The sequence below is a fragment of the Podarcis muralis genome, chromosome 5 (assembly GCF_964188315.1).
Source record: "Podarcis muralis chromosome 5, rPodMur119.hap1.1, whole genome shotgun sequence".
Taxonomy (NCBI): Eukaryota; Metazoa; Chordata; class Lepidosauria; order Squamata; family Lacertidae; genus Podarcis; species Podarcis muralis.
The window spans coordinates 67239983-67253041 of record NC_135659.1 but is presented as its reverse complement, the minus strand read 5'-3'; the positions used below and the strand labels follow the sequence as shown (position 1 = coordinate 67253041).

Here is a 13059-nt window from a genome sequence, read left to right as displayed (position 1 = left end):
GTGGTACACTATGTAAACTGGATTACCTATATATGTTTGTTGACCCTCTCAGAGGACTCTAATGGATTAGTGAAAGGGACTAATTGTCATGGAAGCCATGCTGGTTCTGGTTCAAGACTTGTTCTATATACGATATACGATATCTTTATTGTCATTGTCCCATGCAGAACAATGAAATTGAAAAACTACATAAAACATTCAAAAACCCCTAAAAACTCTGAAACCCCATTTTAAAATACACTATACTATAGAGACCCCTTATGCTGCGTTTAGAACCAGAATTGCATTTGCATAGAAACTGTTTCTCAGGTGGCTAGTCCTAGTCTTTATAACCCTGTACCTTCTTCCAGAAGGCAGAAGCTGAAAGAGATCATTTCCGGTGTGCGTACTATCCTGCGCTATCTCTGCCGCTTTCTTAAGACACCTGAGAGCATAGATTTGATCTAAGGTGGGAAGAGTGCACCCAATTATTATCTCTGCAGTCTTTACAACCCTGGACAGCATTGTTTTTTCCCTGGCCGTGCCCTCCAGATGTTGCTGAACTACAGCAAGCATGGCCAATGGCAAGGGATTATGAGAGTTATAGTTCAGCAACATCTGGCAGGCCAAAATTTCCCCACACCTGTTCTATCTGCTTGGTTATTTTATCTTTAACAATACTTTCCACCAGTTTTCTCAGAACAGACATAAAACTAACAAGATTCTTTTTTAAACATTAGTGTTACATTGGCCACTTTCCAGTGAGGTATGGAGACTGATCTTAGACACAAGTTACATAGTTTGGTTAGACTATTGCAATTTCACATTTGAATTCTTTAAAAACTCTTGGGTGGATGCCAACTGGACTGCGTGATTTGCTAAGTCTTCATTTTGTCAATAAGGACTAGAACGTCATCTCTCACTGCAAACACTGAAGCACTATGCTTCAGACGAGCAGGGAGGTGGCAATTTGCACACCTATTTTAAACGATGCAAATCTAAACTTGAAAGGGAGAGAGAGAATGCCAAAGCCAAATAGCAACTTTATATCAGTTCCTTGTCTTTCAATGTGCATTTCCAGTTCAGACTACTTTTGTATTTCGTTTGGAAGGTGGGGAAGTGGCTGCTTGTCAGCCTGGGGCTGCTACAGTTTGCATAAGTACATCAAATAGCAATTAGTGGGCTTGTTTGCTTTGAAGAATTATCTCCTCTTAACACAAAAGTATTTGGGTTCATATTTGCAATATATGGAACACCTCAAACTAAATGCCTCTAAAAACCAATCCTTATGTAAAATGCAGTATGCCTAGTAACTGTGTTCCATGAATAGTGCAGTCCTAAAGATGTTTCTTGAGAGGCAAGTCCCACTTTGTTGAAAGGTGCTTAATCCCAGTTAAGCATGCATCACAGCACACCCTAACCAACTGAGTGTAGGGTTGTCTCAAATTTGTCATTTGAAAAGTTTGTCTATTTGTCAGCTACTCAAGTATTTGATACGTTTGACATTCAAGATGCAAGTCTTCAATATTTGATAGTTGACATGCTATAGTATTTGTTAAATTGTACTTTCATGTGTTTTGAATTGTTTTAATCCATGGGGTTAACCGCCTTTGATACTTAGGTTAGAAGGCAGGATAGACATATTTAAAACAAACATTATGGCTGTAGTTTCTAAAACTTTCCACCTGCTGGGAACACCTTCTTAATCAGGCTGAATTCTCAACTCAAATAATGTTTGCTTTCTGGAGTTCATTTTTTCTCGCCACAAATTCTTGAAGTATATATTATATTGGGATGGTGAACCTTCAGCCTGTGGTCCAAATGCACTTTGTGGAGGGCTCCCACCCAGTTTGCAGTTTTGCTTCTCCTTTCTTTTCCTCCCCCCTCCCCACCCAGCAAGTTCCTGGAGGGGAAGAACAGATAGCTCTGTTCCTCCATTGGAGCCTGATGCATTTCTGTGAGAGCTGCTGAAAAAGGAAAGCCAGAGAGAGGAAGAGATTTGCTCTGAGCCGTGGTGAAGTGTGGCTACCAGTCCTGCTGATCAGCACCACACAGCTCCTTCTTTCCCACTGCTCAGCTACTGCCTGCAGATCAACCCAGAAGGAAGCTTACCTGGAAGGAATGGTTTTAAACCCTTCTAGTTTTTATGTCAAATGGTTTTTGGATATGTGAATGCATACAAATCATCCTCACCTACTTTTGGCTCTGGTCTACTCACCATCACCATACACAGATGATTCCCCACCTATACTTTAGATCTAGGATTATTTGAGGAACTGTTCAACTGTTAAGTGCTTTTTCAAGAGATTTTGCTTATGTAGTTTAAGTTATTTATGAAATTTATTTTGTGTATTACTACTACTACTACTACTACTACTTTGGGTGAGACATGTTTTAAGTCAGATGTCACACTTCAGTTTGTTTTCGATTATTTTGTTTTACAAGAAGAACCATGATATCTCATCAACTGGAGACAGGTGCAAGACATATACTAAGAGGACAAAGGTTTGTTTTGAATTCTAGAATGGATCTAAGCTCACAGTCTGTTCCTAGTTACCCTAGGCTTTCCTCATTTCGGCTGTCCAATTTAATGTGTGTGTCATTTCGTTGTTGATATTATTAGAACAACGGTGAGTCTGAAATGCTGAGGCACTGAAAAACACTTGAAGATATACTAGTAGAATGGGCTCAATCTTCTGCTCACCCTTGCCTAGGGTGCATATCCAGTTCATCCGGGGCACCATTGGCCCTCACTACCACTCACTGTGATCTGCAAGTATGTCTCAGAACATACACAGCATCTTGGATGTGCCACAGCTCAGTACTTTGCATGAAGGAAGTCTCAGTTGAATCCCTGGCATCTCTAGGTAGGGATAGTAATATCCCTTGTCTGAAACCATGGAGAGCTACTGCCAGTCAGAACAGACAATACTGTGGTAGATGGACCAGTGGTCTGACTATGTATAAGGCAGCTTCCTATGCTGTATTCTATTTTGTTTGGCTTAAGTAATGCAAATTTCTTATCCTGTATGATACTGAGAGAGTAATGTGTCTAAAAAAGCATATATCCTATAAGCAGATGTACAGTTGAGTTGAATTCTATCTGCCAGACTCTCATCCTTGTACATACTGTACTGTACTCAAGTTAACAACTTTGATCTTTTATAAAATACAAAACAACAGAGCTCCCTCTAGCAGTGATTAGCTGAAATATTTGAGTGACCTAGTTTATCAGTCTGAATGCTGCTGCTGCTTCTTCATTAAGTATGAGCTGTCCAAGTTCAAATGCTTTTTGGAGTTCTCTGAAAAAGAGCTGAACTCTCTATGCTTTATGGTGGCAGAATATCTGCCATGAGGGGATTGCTAGTTAGGCAAAATAATACACCTGAGCAGAGTATTGACAGCTTCAGGATGAAGGACCTAGATTGCAGCACTTGCAGAGATAACTAGGCCAGAACTTAAAATGTGCACCAAATGCACTATTTGTTGAAACACAGCTTCCTAAACATCTGTTACCAGACACCTATATGCAGTACTAATTGCGGAGGGAAAACATTTATCTTTGCATCAAAGAGCACTTTCAAAACTCACTGGACCAATTTATATTTACAGGATCAGGAAGAAAAGGAAGCCTGGTAGTAATTACAGACAACACAAATCCTGGTTCTTTGCAAGTGCAGCTAACAGCTTAACCTTTGTGTTTTACATGGCTCTTCCAAAGTTATACCTCTTGTCTATGAAGATGAGATTGTGAAGTTGGTTTTCTTTTCAAACTTTTAAAGATTTTTTCAGTTTCAACAGCAGGCCCATGAGCTTCTCTACACTGCTGCTACTTGGGCAAAGATATACCTCTTTTCCTGAGAAATTAACATGTGTAGTATTGGGGAGAGATGTTTTTGTGTGTGGCTGCTGACTTATTGGACGAATCAGTTTTCTTTTACTGACACAAAGATCCATTTGTCCCTATCAACACTATTACCATAAAGTATCATGACTAAACCTAAAATAAACAGTATGTAGTCTGTTTACTCCAAGGTAAATTCCAACGAATTCAATAGGATTTACTCCTTTCTAAATTTTGTGCATGTCGCTTAAGATCAGATAATTAAAATAGTCTAATGTACCTTTTATTTCCTCTAGTAATTTCACAAGTTACACTTTCAAGGGCAACTTTGCCATTGTGAACACTGTAAAAATTAGTAATTAGATCTACAATTCCGTGCTCCCGAAGCTGGCTTAAAAAACCGGTAACATAAACGTACAGAAAATAATCATGACCGCTAAAATGGACCCTGCTGAAATAGAAGTCCTCTCCCTTCTTCCTGGAGTGCGGGTTAGCTGTTTACTTAACAATGATGAAATGCACTCTGTATGTGTTCAGAGACTTTATCACCAAATGCTGCTTTTTTATTTTCCGGGATTCAAACTTACAACTAAAAATAGGTTCCAAAATAACCCCTAAGCCACAGCAAAAAGCTGAACGACGACTGTCTTTCGTCCCTGGTGGCAGCAGCGACGCCGCCGCCGCCGCCGCCTCCTCCTCTCAGAAGTAAACGGACAGTCCACGTGATTAGGCCCGCACTGCGTGACTCTTTGCACGCTCCTCTCCATCAAGAACTACCCGGAGCCCAAACGAAAACTTGCTTTCCCAGCAAGCTGTGCGCATCCGAGCATGCGCTTAGTCCCCGAAAACTACAGCTCCCGGCGTGCCCGCCCGGACCACAATTCCCAGGGGGTACCAGGCGGCGCCTGCGCGGTGGCAGCTGGCGCTCGGGCCATTTAAATGTGTGTGAGGGAGACGGTGAAATGGCTGCGCAGGTCGCTGCAGTGCGCGCCGTGTCCCGGGGCGCGGAAGAGACGCCTTCGCTCCCACTTGGCGACCGGCCGGGCAGACCCAGGGGAGGGGGGAGGAAGCGGAAAGGCCCGCCGGGGGAGCTCGGAGGGTGCAAGAGGGCCAAGCTGAGCCAGCAGCCGCTCGTGGTGGGGCCCGCTCAGGCGGAGCCGCCGCCGCCGCTGCCGCCGGCCGCCGTCCCCGGCCTGTCGGCGGCGCCCTCCGTAGCGTCCACCGCAGCGGGGCTCTTCACTTTCTCCCCCCTCAGCCTCCCCGCGCAGGCCCCGCGCTGCGAGCGGCGGCATCACCACCGGCACCGGCACCGCCCGGACAGCGCCGACTGCGAGCCCGGCCGCTCCTCCGGGGGGAAGCTGCACAAGGGGAGGCGGGGAAGCTCCGGCGACGGCGCCGTCGGGCGGCCCAGCAAGCGAGGTGAGCGGCGGGGCTGGTAGGGGGCGGGCGCCCGTCGGTCCCCCTGGGTCGAGTCTCCCTTCTGGGTCGGGGTACTTGCCCGGCAGGTAGTCGCGCGCCCCACGCCCCTCGGTCTGTGGCGCCCCATGCCGGAGGTTAGCGACACCCCCCTGCTGCCTTTCAGCGCATCTGCCAGGTCAGGTTCCTGGAGGCCAGAGCGGGGGAAATGCATCGCTGTGCGTCGCTTGGCTATTAGATTCTACATGCTCAAATCCGCGGCGGGATAGTGGGCCCAGTCAAAGGCAGAGGTCGCTGCATTTGGTTCTGGCGGCGGAGGGTGCCCGTTCGAGCTGCCAGGTGGGGTGGCGGAGTTTGCTTCTTGTATACCTGTTGGAGGGCTTCACCTTCGTTTGTCAGTTGGCTAGCGACAGGCTGGCTTGCTAAGGCGCGCCTGGCCCTGTCAGAGTTCCTTCTTGCCTTTTAAATGCTTGTGCTTGTCATTCCTCAGCTGCATTTCTTCACTACGTATTTAAGTTAATCTCTTGCTTTCCTCCAGATGTTGCATAGTGATATGTTTAGTTAGCTGCCCCTTTTGTTAAGGGTTAAAGGGTGAGTTCATTCCCTCTTGACAGTGTCTTATCTTTATGCTTGCTCCTGATTTCAATTATGCAGTAGGATAGTAGCAGTGGGATTGCTCTATGCAGTGTGTTTCCTCAGTCTTGTGGAAATAGAACTTAAACAAAGATAAAAGTGAACTTTTTAAAAAGTGCTGGTGTGGCATAATGGTTAGAGTATGATCTGGGAGATCAGGGTTTGAATCCCACTCAGCCATGAAGCTCACTGGGTGACCTTGGGCTGATCATCATCTGTTAGCCTATGCTACCTCACAGGGTATGGAGGATGAAATGGGGAGGATGAGAACCATGTACACCACATTGAGCTCTTTGGAAGAAAAGCTGGTATGTAAAAAAACAACAACACACACACACACACTTAAGAAACATGGTTCTTAAGAGGACTGAACACTCATTAACCCAAGAAGTCCAACAAGTACATATATTGGTACAAAATGGCTGTTTTTGGACTAGTGTTAGTGGGGTAGGTGTCCAGAACATAATATTGCAATATTATTTTTACACTTACAAAAAGTCTTGATCTGAACATTTTTTTTTGATTCATTGAACAGTTTTTCTAGTTTTGCAACTTTTTAAAAAGTCAGTAGCTTTTAAAAAGTTTAATTAGGGATGCTGCATATTAAAGTATTACATGCTTGTTGGGAGCATAAACATGTTATTGTGCAGGCTTCTGAAACTTTCATGTGAGCACAACTGAGTCTTTTGGAATGCTTAAAGTGTATATATTTAATGTCTCTAACTCTTACAATATTTTTCCTTTTAAAAAAGAGATGAGTGGGTTTTTTAACTGCCCTGCTTCTAGATAGCTTGCCCTCTTTTAGACAGTTGGCTATTCTTCAGAAGTCTGTGGTACTAACAGTTGCATATCTAGTTTTGGAATTGCTTTAGTAGAAACTTTTGATCTCTTCAGTACATGTGATCTGCTTGTGACATGTTTGTGAGTATCTCTGAAAAATCCCTGCGTATCTAATAGAATAGTGGGGCCTAATGCTAGTAGTACAATTCTAGCGACTGAAGGTAGCCATGGTGCTGTATCACTTTAGGCAGAATTTGTTTAACATTCCTATACATGTTTACTCAGATGTATGATCCAGTTGTTCAGTAGGATTCACTTTTGTGCTTAGTATTGCAGTCTAAGGATAGCTACCAAATCTCAAACAGAAACTTGAGATTTCTAGTTTGGAATACAGCGTGGTAGTTACTAACCATATTATGACACTAATGACATATTGATAAATGAAACAGTAGCAGACCTATTATTATAGGACACTATAGTATTGTAGTGTAGTGTAATGATGACTTTTAACCTAGGCAGTTGTCAGCTATGCTGTGACATTTATTATAGACATGGAGGCAAAAACCTTCTTTGTTCTTTTTACTTGCTAATGAAGCAACACCATATTTAAGCATATAAGATTTGGATAAATGAACACTTCAACAGTAAGTCTGTTAAATATCACGATGGCAGAAGAACAATTTCACTTGATGCCTATCAGTGCTGGTATCAAGAAAATTTATTGTAGGCCTGTTCTTCAGGAGAATATTTGAGTGACCAAGATTCTTGCTATGTTAAGAACATATTATGAAGAAGATTTTGAAACTTGAAACACTTGTGTACAGTGAACAGTTAAAGAAAGTCAGTACTAATGTAAGGTAAGGCTGTTTCCATTTATTTTTCCTGTAGTGAACAGGATATAATCCACAAATTTTGCTTGCTGTATACTAGACTGAGAATATTTTAATTATTGCTCTCCTGTGATTTATTTAGTCGGACAAACCAATGTGGAATAACATCAGTAGTGAAATCCCACTTGTGGCTTGCAAGTAGTATTTGGGTAACTGTGTAAGTGCACAATTAGACCTCTTAGTTTATGTGTCAAAAGTAGCGGGGGGGGGGGGGAATGAAATTCATCACATTAGTTCCTTAGAACTCTGCTTAATGTGTTTAGAATTACCTTTCAGTGAAAAATTAGAATCCCTCATATTCACTGTGGTTAGAATGCACTTACTATGAAAAAGAAGCATTGTAATGCCTACTGAACTTAGTTGAAACTGTTATTCAGAGGACATTCTTCAGTGAAAAAGAGAGAGAAGAGCCTAATATTTTGCTCTATTGATGTGTGTTACTTAGGCCTTTGGCTGAAGAAAAACACTTCCACTTCCTTGATGACAGAGTTATATAATAAAACCTTTTTATTTTTGTACCATCACTTTGAATGCTACACACAGTCTCGCCTTTGTTTGCTAAAGATTTTTAAAGCACAGGCTCTTTTCATGCAAAGGTAATTGATCTGTAGTAGGGCTACCTTGTCCTAGTTCTGCATTTACTGATAATTATGGCTCATTCTATAATACATGGCAGCAAGCCCAAGTTGGGTGTCATGTACATTCAACAGTCCTGGCTCTTGTGTGTACCTTCATAACACACTACTTTTTATATAACCACTCAGAAACGCTTGTGGCCAATCGTAAGAATGACAAGAACTGGATTATACCAGAGGTGCAGATAGTTTCTCTTCTGAGAAGGCTAAGAAGCAGCTGTTCCTGAGCGAACAGCAGATGAAGTAGCTGGGTGCCAGAAATAATAGTGATTTCATGGCAGTACATAAGCCTTCCAAACCAATAGCTATAGTTAAAGAACATGGAAAAAGTGCTGTCAACTTCACTAGTGCAACCTTCTGTTACCTCAAAGACCAGAATATTCCCTGATGTAGGGTTTTATGAAAGTTTAGTCTTCTCTAATTTGGTGGAAATACGGTATATAGTTGGAAACCTTTTTGAGAACAGAAAAACCAGGACACTTATGTTAAGAATCAAGATGAAAGATGAGTCTGTATAGAATCCTTTCTCAAAGAGTTTGGGGTGTGGGTGTGTACCATTTATTTGTGGAATTCTAAGGTGGTGGACAGGGACACGGGTGGCGCTGTGGGTAAAACCTCAGTGCCTAGGACTTGCCGATCGCATGGTCGGCGGTTCGAATCCCCGCGGCGGGGTGCACTCCCGTCGTTCGGTCCCAGCGCCTGCCAACCTAGCAGTTCGAAAGCACCCCTGGGTGCAAGTAGATAAATAGGGACCGCTTACCAGCGGGAAGGTAAACGGTGTTCTGTGTGCTGTGCTGGCTCGCCAGATACAGCTTGTCACGCTGGCCACGTGACCCGGAAGTGTCTGCGGACAGCGCTGGCTCCCGGCCTATAGAGTGAGATGAGCGCACAACCCTAGAGTCTGTCAAGACTGGCCCGTACGGGCAGGGGTACCTTTACCTTTACCTTTTAAGGTGGTGGACCTTCTTGAGAGCAGAGGGAAGAAGAGTAGGCATGTATCAAAACTATTTGCTGTTACCTGATGCATTACAGTGGTACCTCGCAAGACGAATGCCTCGCAAGACAAAAAACTCGCTAGACGAAAGGTTTTTCCGTTTTCGATTTGCCTCGCAAGACGAATTTCCCCTATGGGCTTGCTTCGCAAGACGAAAACGTCTCGCGACTTTGTTTTCTTTGTCTAAAAACAAAGACATGTTTTGTTTATAAAGTTAATTTATTTTCCCTTCAATTTTTGAACTGCTCTTTACAGTATGTGTGACTTTAAAGAGCAGTTAATAAACTGTTGTTGTACCAAATTTGGCTTTGTTTGGACTTTTTTTGACCATAGGAACGCATTAATTGATTTTCAATGCATTCCTATGGGATTTCGTGCTTCGCAAGACGAAAAATTCGCTAGACGACAAAAATTGCGGAACGAATTAATTTCGTCTTGCGGGGTACCACTGTACTTGTAGATTACTTTTACACATAGTATGAGTCACCAGATGACCAATGAGCCACCAGATAAGGTTTCTACCATATAGTTGCCTAGTTCTGTATTACTAAAATGACAGTATAATTTTAAATGCAGTACAATGCTGAACATATTCCTGCCACACATTCTTACATGTAGTAAAAGTTCAGTAATTTACTAAATGGAGAGGTTTTCCTACATGGTTCCTTGGATGCCTATATTCATGCAACTTCATACAGTTTCCTGGAACTGGAAAAGCTTGGGCGCTATGGAATTGGTGTCTCCATGGAAGCCTGTACCAGTAGTTTGTAGTCAGTTACAGGCAGTAAAGCAGTAATGTATCAAGCACCCCTACACCTGGCTTTTTGTGATATGGGGAATAAATATATACTTATAAGATACTTGCCAAATATGGCAAACTTTGGCTGTGTATGAAATAGCTGCCATGAAGTTTGTAAAGATCAACACACTAGTGGAGTGTAGCTCAGTGGGTAGAACATATGCTTTGCATGCAAAAGGTTCCAGGTGCAAGCTCTGGCTTCTTCAAGGAGGGAATGTTCCCCGTCTGAAACCTTGAGGAGCTGCTACTAGTCGGTGTAGACAATATGGAGACCTGAATGGACCAATAGTTTGACTTTGTGTAAGGCAGATTCTAATGTCCCATCATCCTGTGACTTCAAATGCAATAGACAATATGTTCTATGGGACTAGTGAAATCCTAGATGTCTGGATTTCCTAAAACAAATAGTAACTTCTAGTAAGGTTGAAAAACTTTTCCAGTAATGTCAGAACAGTGTGTGAACACTTTTTGAACACTTTTTGAAAATGTCAGTAGTGGCTAAGTTGAACTGGTTTAAATGTAATGCTAAACCATAATGTAGTGCTACATGAATGAGTGACCATGAGTGAAGCATCAAGTTTATGTTCACCCTCCCCTCCTGCGAGACTAGGAAGACAATTTATGCTAAGTTTACTTTCAGTTTTAAATATTGGCATAGCATTATCTGCTAACATGGCTTACTACAAACAAATTGTTTGCCAGCTTCAAACCATGGACAGCACAGGAAGGGGTGGAGTGTGGGCTGAAAACTGTTCTGAAACACTTCAGCCTTGTTCACATATTGCTAAACATGGTTTAGTGTTATGGTGAATCAGTTAATTGTTCAATAAAGTTCCATTTAGGTTTTTTTAAAGCAATACTTCATTAATAATACATGACATACGAGCAGCTAAATCCAACCCACGGTGGCTTGAAAGTTAGTCCAATTTATTTAAATGAGCTTGCTTCTAAGTAGGATGTTTAAAATGGGATTTCAGTTGTGTAAGGCATAAGGCATCCTACTTAGAAGCAAACTCATTTAAATAAATAGGACCAACTTTCAAGCAACCATGGGATTTCAGTTGTGTAAGGCATAAGGCGAGACACAGGTGGCGCTGTGGTCTAAACCACAGAGCCTAGGGCTTGCCAATCAGAAGGTAGGCAGTTTGAATCCCCACGATGGGGTGAGCTCCCAGCTCCTGCTCACCTAGCAGTTTGAAAGCACGTCAAAGTGCAAGTAGATAAATAGGCACCGCTTCGGCGGGAAGGTAAATGGCATTTCCATGCACTGCTCTGGTTGGTAGAAGCAGCTTAGTCATGCTGGCCATATGACCCAGAAGCTGTCTGCGGACAAATGCCAGCTCCCTTGGCCTATAGAGCGAGATGAGCGTGCAACCCCAGAGTAATCCACGACTGGTCAGGGGTACCTTTACGTTTAAGGCATAAGGCATATCAGAGTCCTCCATTCTGTGCTAGCATTGGGAGAGCCCCACCAGTGATATTTAATGTGAAGTTTTCCATTGCTGTACTTTCTATAGAAAGCTTTCAGTTGCTAAAAATTCAGTTTGATAAGATTAGTAATGTTTTGTTAAAAACATTTGTATTTTCATTGTATTTTTTTGTGTGAGCGGCCCTTAGAGCATTTGAAGAAAGCTGGGGTAGAAAAGTAATAAATATATACAATGTCAGTCTGAGTAGTTTCAAAAGTGTAACTTTTTCAGGTGACTGTTTCTAGGATGCATGCATATAATTATGTCCACATTCAGATAACTCTTCAGATGTCCTATAATTAGTATGTTTTAATTTTTAGAAAAAAGGAAGGCATTAAAAACAAATTACTATAGGTTGTATCTAGTACTAGTGCTAATCCTACTTGGAGCAGACGTATTGAAATTAATCGACATTCCTAACTTAGGCCCATTAATTTCAGTGGGTCTACTATGAGTAGATCTTAGTTGGATATAATAGCTCAGTTGGTAGAGCACAAGATACTTAATTTCAGGGTTGTCGTTTGGGAAAAAAAAATCCTGCATTGCAGGGGGTTGGACTAGATCAGTGTTTCCCAACCTTGTGCCTCCAGCTGTTTTTGAACTACAACTCCCATCATCCCTGACTAGCAAGACCAGTGGCAAGGGATGATGGGAATTGTAGTCCAAAAACAGCTGGAGGCACAAGGTTGGGAAACACTGGACTAGATGACTCTCATGGTCTCTTCCAACTCTACAATTCTGTGATTTCTATTTCACCATTTTCCCCTCATAGAACTCAAAGTGGTATACATGGGTTTCCCATGTGGTCTTCTATCTAGACACTGATCAGACTCAGACATGTGTTGCTTCAGTATGGTAGTTGCCTCATGTGCAGTGCTAGAAATTCCTCAGGCACCAAGTGAGTTTTGTGACTGGTGTAGTGGTGTGGGTTCAGTTGTGACCATGTGGAGATCTTTGGATGCCAGGTTGGCAACTGACATCTCCGTTTGGCTTCACCCTCCAGCTTTCTTAAGCAGGTAAGCAGAAGGGCTTATTTATTGAATTTATATCTCATCTTTTTCTCCAAGGGGTACAAGGTTCACCCCCTCCTCAGTTAATCCCTACAATGACCCTGTCAGCTAAGTTAAGAGGCTGTGACTGGCCCAAGGTTACTCAGTGATCTTTATGACCAAGTGGAGATTTGAACCCTGATCTCCCAGGTCCAAGTCTCATGCTCTTACCACTACACCACACTGGCTTCCTAGAGTACTTCTGCTATGGGGCAGCTGCATAAATTAGGTAGGTAGATAATATGGAGAAAACAAAATGTAACTTACAGAATGATCTGAAATATTTTCCTTGAAGTTTGAATTTGTTTTATTCTGGATTGTTTTATTTGATTTTTAATGTGTTGTAAACTGCTTTGAGATTTTTTCTTTGAAATATAAAGCAGAATAGAAATGAAATGAATAAAAATAATAAAAAATATTCATCTCTCCCCCCATGGTGCCTAGACATTCCATTTTGTTGACTTTAGCCAAGGTTTAAGGTGCCCTTTGATGCCTAGCTTATGTGGGTAAAACCTCAGCGCCTAGGACTTGCCGATCGCATGGTCGGCGGTTCGAATCCCCGCAGCGGGGT

General features: G+C 42.4%; 1 protein-coding gene across 1 annotated transcript in view; it reads left to right on the top strand.

Moving 5' to 3' along the window:
• The first annotated feature begins 4738 nt into the window (after positions 1-4738).
• The window catches only part of RSBN1 (round spermatid basic protein 1), a 30080-nt gene continuing 21759 nt past the window's right edge, over positions 4739-13059 (top strand). Inside the window, exon 1 of the mRNA XM_028734524.2 lies at positions 4739-5242. Coding sequence (XP_028590357.1) covers positions 4786-5242 — 457 coding nt within the window. The 5' untranslated portion in view covers positions 4739-4785. The remainder of the gene's footprint in view (positions 5243-13059) is intronic.